Source organism: Mytilus trossulus, chromosome 3, assembly GCF_036588685.1.
Source record: "Mytilus trossulus isolate FHL-02 chromosome 3, PNRI_Mtr1.1.1.hap1, whole genome shotgun sequence".
Classification (NCBI taxonomy): domain Eukaryota; kingdom Metazoa; phylum Mollusca; class Bivalvia; order Mytilida; family Mytilidae; genus Mytilus; species Mytilus trossulus.
The window spans coordinates 57,601,665-57,621,329 of NC_086375.1; the positions used below are offsets into that span (position 1 = coordinate 57,601,665).

Consider the following 19,665-nt stretch of genomic DNA (forward strand, 5'->3'; position numbering starts at 1 on the left):
TAATTCAGCATATGTACATGAAAAATAATGTTCTCTTAATGAATAATCAAAGAGAAACATGTTGCTAAATAATTTCAAAAAGATTATTTGTCAAAAGGATAATTTTTTAACAAAATAATTTTACTGCTTTTAGAAGAAGTATATAAATGGATCACTTTAGAAGTATTCTGCAGAGGATGCAAATACACAAAAAGATGTCAATATATATATGTCTATGGTATTGCATAGCAGCGCTTGTTGCTCTTCAGATTGGTGCTAAATCTAAGCAAAAGATACTCGGTAAGTTCCAACTTTTATATCATATTATTGTTATGTCAACGTTGAGTTATTGATTCTTTAAGGTTTTTTTTAGCCGTGTTTGTCCATCTTGTTCATTGTTACGTTCTAAAGTGTTTTTTTTATATACTTAACAATATCAAAATAATAGTTGATGATACATTGAACAACTTAAAGTCATAAGAAACGAGTGACCGGTGAAAAATAATGTTCTTCCAATTCTTGAACCAATGCATACAAACATCATAAACTTAGTGTTCTGTGCTCGAATTTATCATTTTTTTTGTGTAAATTTCGTATAATCGTCAATTTTGTTTTCAATCGGTCAGTGTTGTTGTGAAAATATGGCAGGTAATTTAAGTTCGTGTTTTGAAGCCGAAGTTTAACGATTGTCACCTGTTTGTCAACATTTGACGAAAAATAAACAAAAAAGCATGGAAATTGAACACGTGTTTAACATGTAAATTCAGATAATAGTTTATTTTAAGGACATCCATGCGTATTGTGGTCACCGAATTTTTACGAGATGGATCACACTGAGGTCACCTTGCATACGGAAAATATGTCGGGGGAATTGCTTGCTGGAAGGAAGTAATTCAAATAAGTAGACTTCTTCTAAATATGAATAAATTAAGAGAATTTTCTTCAGAAAAAAGTATGTGTACATAAGTTTTACAATGAAAACTAGATATCATTGAGATGGGAGCCATCTCTGTTGGCCCCGCTGTCAATAATGTGGGGTAAATAAGTTGTATGGATAATCTGATATGAAGCATTATTTGGAAGTTCATAGTCTCTCGTGTGATTTTAATCTAAGATTTTAAGTTAAAACTGATAAATATTCTCAACTTACTTTCATAGTATAATAATGATATGACTGCATGATGTGAACTCATTGTTGACTACTCTAAGGAGACTTCTAGATATATGGATTGATGTTTGAACAATGTTTAAAGATGCTGCCCAATTGATATTTGTCACATATTTTTAGAATTATGCCTTCAATATATTATGACCCACCAAGTATTAAGTATGAAATATTAACGGTTCTCGAGAGGTAAAGCGGACACAATTTGTTAAGAACAACGAACGGATGGACAGACCGACGGACTGACCTTTGACATAGGATGCATACATTATGACACATTTAATATATATGTTAAGTTGAAAATGTTTGTCAGGTATAAAGTATGAAATAATAACAGCTGTCCTCTCAAAATATAGTGTGGATCAAATTTGTTAGTGATGGACAGACCAACAGACAGACAGACCTTTGACCTAGGAAGTGGTACATACATCATGACACACCCTCTGGTGTTGGTTAAAATGGATGTCAATTATAATATTTGAAATCATAACGGTTCTCAAGATATAGAGCGGACACAACCTTCACAACAGAACACAGGGTTGTCAACTGAAACCATAGTTTTTTTTAAGTTGACCTTTGACCTAGGAAGTTGTACATACATCATGACACGCCCTCTGGTGGTGGTTAAAATGGATGACAAGTATAAACTTTGAAATCATAACGGTTATTTAGATATGGAGCGGACACAATCTTCACCACAGGACACGGGGTTGTCAACTGAAACCAAAATTTTTGACCTTGACCTTTGACCTAGGAAGTTGTACATACATCATAACACACCCTTGGGTGTTGGTTAATAATCATGTTAAGTATTAAGTATAAAATCATAACGGTTATCTAGATATGGAGCGGACACGATCTTCACCAAAGAACACATGGTTGTCAACTGAAACCAAAGTTTTTGACCTTGACCTTTGACCTAGGAAGTTGTACATACATCATGACACACCCTCTGGTGGTGGTTAATATACATGTAAAGTATAAAGTATGAAATCATTATGGTTCTCTAGATATGGAGCGGACACGAAAGAGTTACGGACGGCCGGACGGACGGACGGACAGACTGATCACTATAGGGCGACCCGCCTTTAAGGCGGGGCCCTAACTATCCATTGAGATATAAAAAACATATGCATTATTTTTTTTTATTTGAGGTTTCTTATGACTTTAACTATCCAAAAGTTTCAATAACAACAATATGTTTCGTATTTGAGTAGTTCAAATGTAACCTATATGCATTTACTAACTTTTTTGTTGAATTAAAAGCTTGACCTTACAAAGTTTAAAATGATCGGAGAAGTGGCAAATTATTAAGTTTTATACATGTTATAGGTACAACAATAAAAATTAATGCTGATTTTCATTCTCAATTTTATACATCTGATTATCATTTACTGGTGGTTCTGATGAGTATTGTCTTAACTGTACATTAGTAAATGCTAACAAAAAGATAAAATATGACCTTTGATGTAACATAAATTTATATATAGTATATGTATGCAAATATCATAGTGTATACTTTTATCATTAGATTTTGGCCTTTGAGTGCTAGTTTAACAATTTCAATTCACGGTTTTCAAAAAACGCTATCAAAATAAAATTTGCAAGTTTTCACGTCGACATTTTCGTTATTGTTAAAGCATTGCATCGTAAATATATCTCAATTGAAAATGCTAATATTTGGATAGGCTAAATTTTATATACTGAATGTTTCAAACCCCACATTGCGTGTGTGGTTTGTTTTCTAGAATCGATGTTTATGATAGAAATGTTTCATTACTGTTGTTTTTATATTTCAACATCTGTTTAATAAATAAAGCAACTTATTCCTTAATTGAAAGTGTTGAACATGCCTATCATTCGACGTTTGTAAATGTCTAAAATATACTAGACAATAAACAAAGCAAATTCTGTGTTTTAGCCATACAGTGACGTTTAGAAAAAAATAATTTGCAAAAACAAGTAGTTTATATCATTATAGTCACATGATTATCAAAAGACTTGAATTATATACATAAACTTGTACCACCGGCCTAGCTGTTGGATGATTTATTTAAAAGATATTTATTGTAAATAATGGCCGGTTTCTATTTTTAATTGTGCTGCAACTAAAGTCTTCAATCACTAACTTAAAGGTACAATTTACCTTATAAAGCCTTAACATTTCGATTTCGGTCATTTCGATAATGTTTATAAGCGTGTTAAGGGTTTAGCTACATAATCTTTTTGTCACTGCTGAGGAATATTGTTCCACAATCGCATGTAGTGCGCCGGCTTACAAATGAATTTCATATTCAATTTCTCTAGATTTTGAATCAATACTAGTGTAATAAGTATTTTAAATACCTCTGCAGATAATTATATATATTCAAGGTTTTTATTTTTTTACAGGCAAACTTACAGAACAACAAGATAGAGATGCGGTATGATATGTTCTTAATTAGTAATGTGTCGTCTTTCTCAGCATATAAAATGGTTGTTTTTCCTATTGTCAAGCATTTCGTAAACTTTTAAATACGATTTCACCCGAGAGACGACACTTAACATTGTTAATATTAAACAAAACTCCAGGAAAGATAACAGGTTAAAACATTTGCACGTTTCGTCTACCAAAAATCTATTAGATACTCTCCATTAAAAAATAAAAACTGAATAATGTTCAAAATTATAGAGCATTGAAAAACCTTTAATGCCTAATGGTTCTGTCTCTAGAAAGAAAGTGAAAACAACACAGTATGAATAGCATATGCTTAGGTGTTTTTTCTGTATTACTGAAAATAATATACGAATCACGATTATTTACATATCCGGCTTCAATGATGAGAGTACAAACAGCGTCGTAAACAATTACAAAACAACCATTGACGAGATGTAATTTTCATGTTTGGTACGAACGGGGAAATGTCTTACAATCCACCATATTCTGAAGCGGCGAATTTATGATACGCCTCTGATGGCAATATCACTTATTTTTATACTTATAAAGATCTATGATATTCAAACACAGGTTGTAGATCGTGTAAAAAGATACAATAACGACAACACAGACTTTGTATATATCGATATTGGACAAGAACAGGACACAGGTAGATACATTTGTTTTTTATTGCTCATGTTATTAAAAAAAATGCAATTACATTAAACGGTTAGGAACTATTGTTACAGATAAACAATCACCTGTCTATTCTTATCATTCATGTTATTCAACCCAAACAAAAAAATACAAAATATACGTATGGAAACTTTTGGTTATCCCCGAATGGCAGTTAAAACTTTGTCAAACCTGGGCGTCTGTTTAATTGTATAGTATACACAAATATTAAGCAGGAGCATCATTATTCTTGCACATTGAGAACCGTTTGATGGTTCTGTAGTTGACATGTTGCAAGTTGAAATGAATTCAATTTATTCTTGTTTTCCAAAGACAATTAAAATAAACGCCTATCATCTCGATGTACTGTAAATATTTGGACATACCTATCAGAGGTAAATCAAAATACAAAAAATCATGATTTTGACTCAAAGACATACCATTAGGCAATTCATTTACCAGTGAAGATAATTGCACCCATCAATGTTCTCTCAATTCAAGACTCGTGTGATAGAATATATATGAAAGTGAAATTAAACTCAAAATTATAAACAAATAAACTGACAACGTCACGGAGGAAAAACAATAGTATTCAAAACACAACATAGAAAATAAAAACTAACAACACGAAACCCAACCAAAACTGAGTTGATCTTAGCTGAGCTGGAAAGATAAGCAGATCAAATGTGACCTCCGTCGTATTTACTTGTAGATACAAACATGGTGATAAGTCTAATTCGGTATGTAATTCAGGTTAGGATGATGGTTGGCGACTTTTAAAACGGTTAAACCCGGTGCATATGTTTGCACCTGATGGTCAGTTGTTCTTTATTGTTGGTATGGTTCATAAGTGTTTCTCGTTTCTCGTTTTATAAACATAAAAGAGACTTGCTATATTGTTTGTTCTTACAGATGAACCTTATGAAGTAGTTGGTGAGTTTTAACACCTCTGTTTTTTTTTCACAGTTCATACAATAATAAAACATCAATTTATTTGCCGTTTGGAAATCTAATAAACTCCTCTAATTATTTTCAAAAGCATTCAATAAGAAGTTGTTATTTGCTAAATAAACAACGGGAATCCTACTAAGGGTGTGATTTGTTTTCATTGTTAGGATATAGGGAAAAGGTGAAATCACTTAAATACTAAACAAACAGGCATTATGTATATAAAGTTAAACCTTTATAAATTAGATGCTGAAACATTGAATTCATGAATATTGTCTACACGATGATAATTCCGAACCTAAAGGAACACAATGAAAAGAATGTAAAGCAGGCACAGATTGAAAAAGAATCATTCATATGCATTTTTCACCTTTAACTTTATTTAAAAATTATATAGGACTAAGCTAAATCGTTTGAGGATTTTCCTCCTTGAATATTGAATTTTATATCAACATTGATAATATGAAAAAAGTAAAATAACCAATCCCTAGTCAAATGACAAAATCAAAATATCTTACAAATCTAACGATTGAAATGAGGGGACATATACAAAAGGTTCAGAAAGATACAAATTTTAAATCATTTTAAATGATCATGTCAATTAACAATGCTACATTGAAGAAAACCCAATTTGAATTGCTCATTTTCAGAAATAGGAGTACCTGGGCCTCCTGGGAAACAAGGTGCACAAGGTAAAGCGTATTGTAGATTTGTTTAAAGAATGAACAAGTTTTGAAATTCTGTAGGATCTTATGCAAAACAAATAATCAAACAACCATGAAAATGCAGATTTACGTTATTTATGTTACGAAATAGAATGAAATTTCAAATAACACATTCCTTCAATGGTGTATTACACATAACTTGTTATCTTCCTCATTTTGAATGCTGCATAAAACTATTCAAATTTTATTCAAAAAGTAAACCAAGCAACCGAAATTAATGATTTCAAAGCTACTGTATTCATTCCATTTATGTTTAACATTTTGCAGGAATGAGAGGATATCCTGGTCAAGCTGGAACTCCTGGGTCAAAAGGATATAAAGGAGACCCTGGAAAAACAGGACGTGTTGGACCTCTAGGGTTCACTGGGTCTTCAGGACCAAAAGGTCAAATGGGAGATCCTGGAAAGAGCGGTAAAACCGGTCAAATCGGACCTGATGGACCTCCTGGCCAAACTGGACCTATGGGACAAAGTGGTGCCCCCGGAATGGACGGAGCTGATGGACCACCTGGTGCTAATGGTTCAAAGGGAAAACAAGGAGAAAAATGACCTCCTGGACCCTCTGGAATCTCTGGACTAACTGGGCCACTTGGGCCAAATGGTCCGAGAGGACCATCTGGGTCAACAGGAGAAATGGGACCGACTGGACCAAAAGGAGCAAAGGGATATGCTGGTGACACAGGAGATCAAGGAAACACAGGACCTAGTGGGGATTCTGGATCAACAGGGCCAACTGGACCCATTGGTCCTAAAGGAGATACTGGTCCTCCGGGTATTTAGAATTTAAAATATTTGTAGTGCTATATGCATCATTTATCTGTGTGATTATAAAATTTCATTCATACACAATATTTTAATCATATCATGTCATTAAACTATGTATCCTAAAAGCTTACAAGATAATATCAAAATGGCGGACACAAATGTTCTTATGACGTTAAGAGATATTTCCTTTAACCTATGTATCTGTTTTTTTACTTTACTGTTCATCACCATATTCTTAAGTATCCGTTAGTCTCCGTTACTGCTCACCGCCAACTTATTAAGAACCCTGTACTGTTCACCAACAACTTTTTAAATACCCTTTTGATTTACTTTACTGTTCACCACAAATTTTTAAGTACCCATTTGTCTACTTTACTTTAATCACCAACTTCTTAAGTACCTATTTTGCATCTTTACTGTTCACAATCAACTTCCTAAGTATCTTTTTTGTTGATTAACTTTACGCCACCAATTTCTCAAATACTCGTATTTTATTTAATGTTCGCCACCGATCTTCTTGGGTACCTCTTTCGTTACACCATACATTTGGAGAAAAGGAAAGTTTTACCGTTATTTGTAACTAAAATTGTGTTGTACCATTAGCATTAGCCTGCTCTTTATCACCACGTGTTCGTTCTCAATTGCCGTTAGGTGACATTTTTACCGCGTAAATGTTTGTGAACTAGGGCTTGTATTCCACTGTCAACCTTCCCTAATTCATGCACATGTATCCATGATAGTTTAGCGTATGAGAAGCAAGTGTATTGATTGATTTCTTCCAGAAACTAGAGATCTCTACAATAAGGACTATGGTAGCTTTAACGAAGTACTGCGACCTTAAATCTTTGCAATAACGTACATTTAACCTTATATTGTTTGCATATGTCAACAGTTTAACTTAATGTTGTTGCTATCTGTTAAAATATCTAACCCATATTTGTTTACCTGAATAGCCCAATGTCCACCATGCCCGGACGGATATTCTTCATTAGATGACCAAACTGTTAGTTCTAATTGTTACTTCTACAGTGAAAATAGAGTCGAAACGTGGGATACTGCACAGGTTAGTAATTAAACATTATTTATTATCTAAAGTGCATTGATTGAAATATGTTCATATTCAATCACAGAAACACATGTAACAGAATATACGTTTGTCAATGTTTGCTGGTGTATTTAAAAATGAAGAATGTATAATTTATAAAAATCAGAAAAGGTGTTTTTATGAAACAGCTCTTCACAAAATTCATAATGACATAGAGGTTAAAACTATTAACTATAGGTCACAGTACGGCCTTCATTAATCAGTAAATCCATAACCGAATAGTAATTTATAAATGAAAATGTTAAACAATTGATATGAGGGAAAACGGCCTGATTTATGTAACACTGATGAACTAAACACGATACAAAGCAGAAAAAAACAAGTAACAAAAACACTGACCGGACACGGAAGAATATTTATACATTCCTTCTTCAAAAAAACATTATGTACAGATCTCAGAATACTCGCAGTTTTTGACCGCTAGTTTAACGCCGTTAACAAGAAATAAAACAACATATATTTAGGAATAAAGCTTAAAAAACATAATCTAGCTAATGAAATGCTAAAATATAGACATCAACCGATTGTTAAATAGGGATGCCTTTTATCCTTTACGGAGAGTGCGATTGTTCTTGTACAACAGCAGTTGCATAAATAATATGTAGCTGGATCATTTTCATTGATATTAGTTGCGAATGTCATAATTTGATGTCTTTTGAGTGATGCTCGACACACAAATGTGGCCTTCCGAATGTTACACACGTCGATGACCTGGTATAACCAACATTAATGTGGCCTTCCGAATGTTACACACGTCGATGACCTGGTATAACCAACATTAATGTGGCCTTCCGAATGTTACACACGTCGATCAACTGGTATAACCAACATTAATGTGGCCTTCCGAATGTTACACACGTCGATGACCTGGTATAACCAACATTAATGTGGCCTTCCGAATGTTACACACGTCGATGACCTGGTATAACCAACATTAATGTGGCCTTCCGAATGTTACACACGTCGATGACCTGGTATAACCAACATTAATGTGGCCTTCCGAATGTTACACACGTCGATGACCTGGTATAACCAACATTAATACCTAAAGATTTATAATGTTTTTCGAGTCTTAAGGCGTTTAATAAATGTTTCATTTCTTGTATCATAGTATGTGTTATAAATGTAAAAACTACATATGTGTCTTGTTGCAACATCACAGGCCACTTGTGCCAATGCAGACGGATCTTACCTTTGGAGACCAAATAGCGAAGCAGAAGCTTATGCTGTCAGAGATAAGTTTAATCTTTGTACGTTATGAGTACATAGTTCATTCTTATTCTTATAAAACACAATAGCAACTATTCATTCACATTACATCCCAGTATCTTATGTTTGGCTGCTTTAGCAATTATAATATGACGCACTTATCATATTCAAAATTAAGTAAGTTTAATAACAAATAAATGGACAGGTTGTCTCTTATTTGGCAATGACTCAAAAGTCCAAGATATTAAGGACTTCAAAATGAGTTAGCTTTTGATTTATGAATGTTTATTAAAAAGACTGAGAAATATAATAAGCTAGATCTGTCATATAATATATCATTCTAACATTAGTGCATTGTTTTTTGTAGTTGTTGTTTAGTTACTGGCTATTTGTCTTAGTTTATATGTGCAGGAACATGTCAAGTAGACAGAAACCAAGTGTGTTTAACCTACATTGAGAGACACATTCTGTTGTATTTAAGTTTCAATCCGGATTTGACGGGAACAATATTCCTACAATCAAATTTTTTAATTTAAATGTTATTTTCAAATTTGAAGCTTAAGACTGTTAAAAATCATTATATCGATGAAAATTTCACGGGGGGAAGCTTGAAACAGTAAAAATGAATGAAAAATAACAAAGAACTACTTCCACATAGATTGAGTAAATTTTTGAATCTACCTGCTATAAAAACAGTGGAAATATTATTTATTATCATATAATTAGACTAAATATCATACCATTTTTACTGTATGATAATAGCATTAAGTTAACGTAAATTCCATATTTTTCGAATTGGTGCTTAGCGGGCTGATATGAAAAAATTATCACATGCTTCGAGTGTTATCACATGCCTTTCCGTAACGTTATCGCACGGCATTCCGGTAAAACTCGGTAAATTCCGGCAAATACACCTCACTGCTACGTTTTCACTGAAAAACATTACAAAGTAGTATGCAAAACAATTATTTGAATACTGGAAAGAATATTTTGTTAAATAATTAAAAAAAACAAAAAAACAAAAAAGAACCAATCAAATTATCAAATAAATGCATTTTTTAAAAGTTTCAAACCTAATTTAGAAAGTTCCTTTACAAAATAGCTGACTCTTCCAAACAGTGTTCATTATGTATATTTTTTAATTATTTTTTTGTCGCTTCGTCAAAATTTAAATGTTTTTCTTCTCTGTTTAGGCATATGATAGAAAGATTTCATATCGAATGTACTAAATTTGGAGTCCGACGTCCGTGAACTTTTCACTCCTTGAACTTCTATTTGGGAACCTCGTAAAAGAATCAATATATGAATCTGTGATTGTTCTCCATTGTTGAAGCATATGATAAAAAGATCATAACATGTAATTTTCATATCGCATGTCTTATCAGCCCTCGAGCCATGCGGCTCTTGGGCTGATATTGAACCTAGGGCTGATAGGACATGCGATATGAAAAATGCCATGTAATAATCTGATAATATAGATGTTCTCAACGCGCCAGTTTGATATCAAGTTATATTGCAAAAGTCTACCAGTGCTCTCTTTACTTCCAATCACATCACCAGTCGCATTCATCCCTCTTCACATATTGAAAATGAAATGATTAGTGCAATTTACAAGGCATGGGCTCGATAATATTTAGCTTCATTTCGTGTGTACTTTAGTTTTGACATCATCTAATTAACTACCGAGATGACCTCAGATGACCTTCAAAGATATTGTATAAGAGATATAAACATGAATATAGATAAAAATAGAAAGCGAACTCGTGCAATTGAATTTCTCTAGGCCTGTTTGATTTCATATTATAGATTTAAGATACATGTTAATCATCGTTTTTACCTGTATAAGAATGATTTTTTGCGGATAGATTCAGTAAATCAAATGAATTGCCCTTGATTTACGTTTAATGTTGACCTTCTTTTCCCTCAAATAACAGAACCCGTACAGTTCATGCGCTATCCATATCTAGCTAAGGAGTTGAATTAAAGTTCATCTTAATATGAATCCAATCAGGTCTAATTTTTTACTTGCAAGTGAATAATTTATCATCAATGTTTCTTAGCCTTATTTGACAAAAATGCCCCATATTGCTTTTCACAAGCGAATTATTATTTCATTATTACACATTTATGGTTGCAAAATAAAATTCATACTTTTTTTTATGTATCTTGTAGATAGTCCTTATTAATGTAACTGTCACTGATGCAGACTTTGGTGTTATTTTGTAACATATTTTAAATGTCAAACATGATAAAAACATACAGTTTCAGTTGATTTTAATAATATGTGTGTGTTTGAATACTTTATTCAGAGTGGCACATTCCTTTAACACGCATAACAATTCAATTTATATTACAGCAACGCAAACGGATATATGGACGGGTGCAAATGATCATGATTCAGACGGAAATTTTGAATTTGAAACTGACGTTGGTACATTTTCATTCGATACTCCTCTATTTGGAGAAGGTATTTTCAACCTTTTAAGATAATCAAGTGTGCATAATATAAAAAAAGTGTTTTTTCTTCATTATAGTAACGTTTTAGTGTTATAATATTGGTCATTATTGAATGCTTTATTATATCTTTTTTAAAAGTCTTAATTCAAAGTAAAAAAAAAAATGGGTATCAAACAGACGTTAGATATATATCAATTGGACAGTAATCAAACAGACGTTAGATATATATCAATTGGACAGTAATCAAACAGACGTTAGATATATATCAATTGGACAGTAATCAAACAGACGTTAGATATATATCAATTGGACAGTAATCAAACAGACGTTAGATATATATCAATTGGACAGTAATCAAACAGACGTTAGATATATATCAATTGGACAGTAATCAAACAGACGTTAGATATATATCAATTGGACAGTAATCAAACAGACGTTAGATATATATCAATTGGACAGTAATCAAACAGACGTTAGATATATATCAATTGGACATTAATCAAACAGCTCACAAAAACAATTGACATAAATAGGTTTACATGTTATATACAACAGTTAATTAATAGCGTGTAAACGTGTTCTACAAAAATGAAGACTTAAAAATAGTCCTGACCTTCTTTTTTCTGCCAAAAATAAAAAAGTTATAAACACCAAATGATTGTGTATTAGTTAACAGTATCAATAGGATGTAAGAGGATGATTTCGCAAGTTTTGTACATGTAAAATGACACATATTTATTTTATTGTTTTAAATGTCAAGAACAAAATCAATATATGTACCAATAGAAGAAATATTGTTAGATTTTTCTACTGATAAAATTTGATATCCTTTAAGTACAAGTATTTTCCTCAGGATTAAATCGTACAGGGTTGTATCTAAGATTATGTTATTTATAAACAACATCGGTATACAAATTATAAGTTTGAATAACTCCACTCATGGACAGTCAACCTCGTTAACAAAATGTATAGAACAATATGAGAAGTTACATAATAAGTTATTCCTTCAGTTGGTTAACGGCGAACAGACACCAAGTGACTGCTTAATTGATTTCCTAGATTGATAATGCTGATTTTGATAACATTAACAAAAGTAAACTGATCAGCAATATTATCTTGTTTTGTACGTAATTCTTTGTTTAACTTATAATTTGTCTATTATGATTTCAGTTAAAAACAAAGACCCAAAAAATGAATGTGTCACTATTGGAGTAAATAGCGCAGACAAACCTCTCTGGATATGGGGTGACCGAGATTGTACTTATAAACTTTCGTTTGTGTGCGAAGTTAGTTTGATCTATGATATATAAATAGTTAAGGAATCATTTTGAAATATTTTAAAACTATCTTTTTGTATATACCACTAGATATAAACAACAAGTACATGTATAGATTACTCAATTATGTCGTTAATTAAGTCTGACCTTTTGCATAAATAATGCTTTTAAACTAATCATAAAAATGGCAAAGCATATTGTAATGAATAATGATATCTGACTGTTTTCTGTTTCCGAAGGGTTCGTTATCTATAGCAAAAGTACCAGGATTATAATTTTATACGCCAGACGCGCGTTTCGTCTACATAAGACTCATCAGTGACGCTCAGATCAAAATAGTTAAAAAGCCAAATAAATACAAATTGAAGAGCATTGAGGATCCAAAATTTCAAACAATTGTGCCAAATATGGCTAAGGTAATCTACTCCTGGGGTAAGAAAATCCTTAGTTTTTCGAAAAATTCAAAGTTTTGAAAACAGAAAATTTATAAAAATAACCATATAATTGATACTCATGTCAACACCGAAGTGCTGACTACTGGGCTGGTGATACCCTCGGGGACGAAACGTCCACCAGCAGTGGCATCGACCCAGTGGTGTAAATAGTTATCAAAAGTACCAGGATTATAATTTTATACGCCAGACGCGCGTTTCGTCTACATAAGACTCATCAGTGACGCTCAGATCAAAATAGTTAAAAAGCCAAATAAATACAAAGTTGAAGAGCATTGAGGATCCAAAATTCCAAACAATTGTGCCAAATATGGCTAAGGTAATCTTCTCCTGGGGTAAGAAAATCCTTAGTTTTTCGAAAAATTCAAAGTTTTGAAAACAGAAAATTTATAAAAATGACCATATAATTGATACTCATGTCAACACCGAAGTGCTGACTACTGGGCTGGTGATACCCTCGGGGACGAAACGTCCACCAGCAGTGGCATCGACCCAGTGGTGTAAATAGTTATCAAAAGTACCAGGATTATAATTTTATACGCCAGACGCGCGTTTCGTCTACATAAGACTTCACCAAAAAGTACTATTATTTGAAAGAAAACGTACAATATTTTGCATGTATATCACAGATAGACTATCTATTCACAAATCTAAGAAATCTGTATGTATCAATGTATTCATGACTAACACTTTAATAATCCGCTAAAAATAATAATTGGTCGAATGCAATTCATCTGTTCTAAGATATAAGATGATGTTGTTTGAGCGCCAATGATACAACTCTCCATTTAACATGTTGAAGTCATAATTTGTAAAAGTAAACTTAAATACTGTATATCTATTTTTTTTGCAGTGTACTTATTTTCACGAATTTTGTGGTAGCTATATTTCCACGAAAATAAATAAATGCGGATACAAATGCAGATTAAATAACTGTAAAACCCTCAGAATCTATCATCTTCTCGGGAATTTACAACGTTCACCTGGCTTTCCTTAACATGACCTCATTTGAACTTTTTTTGAACTACAGTTGCAATATTTAAGTAAAGTCTGATAATTATAAACAAAAAATTGCTAGAGTGAAATACCGCTTAAAAGAGGGACGAAATATACCAAAGGGATAGTCAAACTCATTAATCTAAAACAAACTGACAATGTCATGGCTAAAAATTAAAAAGACAAACAGAAAAACAATAGTACACATGCCACAACATAGAAAACTAAAGAATAAACAACACAAACCCCATCAAAAACTAGGGGTGATCTCAGGTGCTCCGGAAGGGTAAGCAGATCCTGCTCCACATGTGGCACCCGTCGTGTTGCTTATTTTAATACAAATCCGTTAAATAGTATAATTCGGCTGGTCACATTCATGAAAGGGAAGGGGATTGTAGCTACGACGTAAGGAACATATCCGATATTATTTGTGAAACGGTTCTTCCATTACAGTCAACCAACTCGTGATGGCATCCGTAAAATTTACGAAGGGATGATTTCAACTTCACCATTTGGAACTCTTGGTTTAATAGCTTTCTTGTAAGCAGTAACCCTCTAACAGTTGTTGTATGCACATTGAACGACAAATTTATGTAAAGTATATTATTTTTCTGACGTCAGACACTCAGATCAATCCATGTGTTCGTAGATAGTAGATGTTATCTTTTTTTCTATTACCTAGAAAACCTGTCCAGTACCAACTTGGCGATAGTCATACTCATACCAAGAGACGAATATTTCTGATGCAGAATGAAATAAAATAAATGATCGAAATTATTTTTTGTTATTGTGTAATTTGTTCAGCCATTATAATGATCCACGTTTGTATTCAATGATGAATATAACAAGATTCTAATGACAAAGAGATTTAAAAACTAACTGTTCAGAGAATATCTTTTGATGCAAAATTTTAAAATCTAGTCATTTCCAGTGTCAAATGATAACTTATTATATGCTGATTTCTTAAATATATGGTTTATATACACTTTTGATTGAAAAAAGATATCATTTGATACTTCCCGTCTGAAAACTGGTACTAACATTATTTTTTGATAGTTTACTTGACACTGATATTAAAAATATGTGGTTCTATATACATTTTAAATTAAAAAAATACGAAAAAATAGCTACTTCCGGTTCACACAAGGTAATTTTCGTTGCAATTTTCAAGGTCATATGGCTTGCAACCTAATGCAAAAAGTTCCATAGCTTTATCAGGTATAAATATGAAGTTAATGCAAAGGTCAAAATCTAGAACGTCAAATTTACCTATTACCTTGACCTTATTTTCAAGGTCATCAAGCAAGGACTTCATGTAAAAAGACTTTAATATGTACTATGTGTCAATCAATTATATTAAAATACATTTTACTCTAAAAAATCAAGGGAAGAAAACTTCTAGTGAAAGTTACCGCTACTCTTTGAATACAAATTTCCAATTACGCCACAACTAACAATTAAGTGAAAAACTTTTGTCGATATCTTTTAAGGTTGTGTGGGAGAAGCATAAACAATCAAATGATTTTTTATTAAGATGACCTTGACCTTTGACCTTGACCTCAAATCCTAAGACCCTATGTCTTTTACACTGAAGACTAATGAGGTTTTATTACATTTCTCTCTTGTCAAATACATAAGGGAAAATAACTCTCATATGGAATGCTCAGATCCCTTAAATCCAAATGATCACTGACAACCTGAGTATGTAACGAGTGATTTGGTAAAATAAATTTGTGATCTTTTACGGTTGCGAAGGAGTAGTTCACACAAGAAAAATAGTGGTCCGAGAGATACGTTTAATAAAGGCAACATTAGTATACTGCTGTCCGAAAATCATAAATCGATAGAGAAAAAACAATTCTGGGTTACAAACTAAAACTGAGGGAAACGCATCAAATATAAGAAAATTACGAGACAACAGAAACATAACATAACACAGAAGAAACGAACTATAATATAACAATGGCCATTTTCCTGACTAGGTATAAGGCATTTACCCTTACATGAGAAAGTATTCGTTTAAGCGGTGTCAATTTCGAAAGCGTATAAACTTTTCGATATCATATTCAAAATATCTAAGCGAATAACACTGCGCATAAAAAAGAACTTTGATGTGAAATTCGGTTTAAAATTATCATTTCAAGCTACGAATGATAGATATATTGACACTGATTTCAAAACTATATGGTTCTGCATACTTTTAATTAAATAAGAACAAAAAATAGCTACTTCCTATTTGAACAGGGTCACTTCCGGTTGATTTTCTTAAAGGTCAAATGACTTGTAACCTAAAAAGTTCCATGATAACCTTATCACATACATTTAACGTAAAACCAAAGGTCAAAATCTAGGACATGAACTATAACTATGACATTGAGCTCACTTTCGAGTAATAAACCATGGACCTCAAATCAAAAGACCTTTTAACTTAATTATATATAGTTAATGTGTAATATCACCATAAGCATAATTTTGAATACAAGAGGAGAGTTAGCCCAATTTTAATGTAAGCGAATCCTTTTCACCGAAATGTATGTGATACGACATTTTGCAAGTAACAATTTAGTAAAAACATGTTGTCTATATCTCATGCGGTTTTTGAAAAGAAGCGAAAATAACGCACACATCAAAATTTAGAATATGACCTTGACCTTTGACCTTGCAATTATTTTCTTTGGAACAAGAACCTCAAATCCAAAAACACTAGGTCTCCAACAATTATTATTGTTTACCAATTACAAATGAAAATCACTTATATCAAATGCATAACGGGAAATAACTCTCATATTGAGTTCCCGGAACGCTTCGGTGGAAATTAAAATTCAACATCCTATAAAATTAGCGATTAAGGAAAATCAGTTTGTCGTAATCTTTTAAGGTTGCGAAGGAGTAGTGCACACAAGAAAGACAGTGTTCGGGAAGTTAACTCTTACAAAATTAAAAATTCTCTTAAGCAGTGACAGAATTTTAAAACTTTTCGATACCATATACCAAAAGTTTAAGCGACAGTGCGGAAAAAAAATAATCAGAAAAAAAGCAGAAGGTCTTTCCACGGAAAATTGGCATACTTAATAAATGATATATCTTGTGGCAGAAATACGCCAAAGTAAAAACATATCTTATATAGTGATTGAAAAACACTACAAACAATATGCACATAATTGTTTCCCGAGTAGTCTTTACTACACGATTAAAACCAACTATGAAAATTTTGAAAAAAACTTCTTATAAGGTGAGACAAGGCCCTCTGATAATATTATATGTTTCTCTTGAACAAGAAAATATCGGTTATATACACAAACTGATAAAACTAACATATTTTGACAAACTTTAAATTGCATTTTGTTATTTTTTCTTTATCAACTCATGATTAATTATTGGATTCAACACCTTTTATCCGGAGGGTAATTGTTGCCTAATCTTGGATGATTAACTCACAAATTGAATAAAAGTACGTCTTCTCTTTACCTTATGTTCCTAACATAGCAACACTTCTCACAATAGACAACTAAAACACAAACATATGTTAGTCGACTAGCTTGCTGCTTGTGTATTTTCTGAGGTGCCGATTTTATTAAACAAATATGTACAAACATATCACATCAATACACATTAAAAATTGTGGCAATCATAATGACTTCTAATATCTTCTACTAATATCTTATTGTTTCTTGATCTTCCACGTGTACACATCTCCTTCGCAACTGTTTAGAGATAAGCGACAAAATTATTATATCTTTAGGATCTTGAAAATAATTTTGACTACAGCGATCCAGAGACTACATATGGGAGTTATTTCTCCTTTTGTATTTCAAATAAGAAAACAAGTTAGTTGTTGTTTGTAAACCATAAGTGATAAAGACCTAGGTTCTTTTGATTTGAGATATTTGGTCCCCCAAAAAGGAAAATAGGGTCAAGGCTAAAGGTCAAGGTCAGTTTTCTCCTCTCTTATATTAAAAATTAGACATATCGTGATATAACTCATTTACCATATTTAATTAAGACCAATGTTTTTTTGATTTGAAGTCCTTGGTGTATGACCTTGAAATTTTGAGTTCATAGTTATTGTTATTGTCTTACTTAGAATATTTTTTATACAGAAACCATATATTTTTGGAATCAGTGTACAATAAACTATCATTTGACCTGGATAGGATATTTTAATTGTTTTTGATTTTCATAAAATATACGTTCCTTACAATATAAGTTCTAAATGGAAGACATATTATGGATTATTACATTGGTTGCAATAAAATTATATTGATTTCCCAGTTAAATAAAAAACGATAATTTCCCATGTGAAATAAACGTGGTTATTTCTATCTCTGACGTCATACAACAATAGGCGTTGTCAAAAAGTCGATAACGTCGGATCAAAACAAATTGTGAATGCGTATGAAAAACACATAGTTCCTTACATTTTCTACATTAATTTCCTTAAAAAAAAAGCCATTAGCCAGTGTAATAAAAAGTATGACTAATCGCTGTATTTGAATATCAAAAATAAGACAACTTGTGACCGAACGCCGCTAGGGATTAAACTCGAGTGCGATTAGTTATACTATAAATATTTCTTCAACTGGAACAAATAAAACAGTAATGGAATGAAAATTATAGAATATTTGTTCCAATGATCCTCTGCTTTTTGTTTTCCATGTACTGATTTTGTGTCATTGGTGGATATCCCATATTTTTTGTTTTACCTTCCTATCATCTATAATTAAGTTTCAAATGGAAATTCTGTTAGGTGAAACAAATAAACGTTGACACTTTGAGCAAGGCCATTATGATAACACCAATTAACCGGTTGAAACTTTGCATAGATATTCAAATTTTAAACTCATTTAAAGTTACGTTGGTTAATACCGTTTAGTTTGTCAGTTTAAATGAACTTTCTGTTTTGAAATTCACTTTTTTGTAGCTTATCAAAAGGTAGAGATGACCATAGATTTTTGTTGCGCCATATTATGAACTTGCATCCAAACATCCATACACCTTGAATACTGGGTCAACCTTCAAGTATGGTATACCTTCAATATATGTAGGTTTCAACTTCTAAAACATAGAATTGAAGCATAAAAATTAAGTCCGACAAGAAGCGAATTGTTAAATAAGATTTGATTACGTAAGTCTTTATATCCGATTTTGATACAAGCGTGATTAATGCAGCTTAATTTAAAAGTCTAGGCAAAAAAGGATTCTTTTAGAAACCGTATAATTATAAAACATCCTGTAAGACATTCCAATAATGAAGTTCACGTTGTAATCTAATAAACAAAGAGACCATCAAATTATGCTAATGAAAAATCGTGACAATTTTAATTCAATTTTGCAATTCTAATTAGTTGCAAAAACGAAAAGTATTGCATATCAGTTTGGCTGTATAAACGGATGGTAAGATGTTCTCAAATAATAAGAGAATATACAGACGGCCAAACTTTAGTACTTTGTAAAGGTTACCAATGCATTTAGTTACTTAATAGACAACGATATG

At 32.1% G+C, this 19,665-nt stretch overlaps 1 protein-coding gene and 1 long non-coding RNA gene across 3 annotated transcripts; both read left to right on the plus strand.

The window, feature by feature from the left end:
- The first annotated feature begins 5,827 nt into the window (after nt 1-5,827).
- On the plus strand, nt 5,828-7,729 carry LOC134709581 (collagen alpha-1(XI) chain-like). Its single transcript, XM_063569745.1, has 3 exons — nt 5,828-5,875; nt 6,176-6,679; nt 7,626-7,729. Exon 2 carries the CDS (start codon nt 6,178-6,180, stop codon nt 6,454-6,456), a length of 279 nt encoding a protein of 92 aa, XP_063425815.1. The 5' UTR covers nt 5,828-5,875; nt 6,176-6,177; the 3' UTR covers nt 6,457-6,679; nt 7,626-7,729.
- A 1,205-nt stretch (nt 7,730-8,934) lies between these two features.
- LOC134709582 (uncharacterized) lies at nt 8,935-14,948 on the plus strand. 2 transcript variants are annotated; one of them, XR_010105988.1, is made up of 3 exons: nt 8,941-9,027; nt 11,343-11,453; nt 14,854-14,948. It is a non-coding gene; the product is annotated as an uncharacterized LOC134709582 (long non-coding RNA). The 2 variants fall into 2 exon arrangements; XR_010105987.1 differs by lacking the exon at nt 11,343-11,453 and having other exon boundaries at nt 8,935-9,027.
- The last annotated feature ends 4,717 nt before the right edge of the window (nt 14,949-19,665 follow it).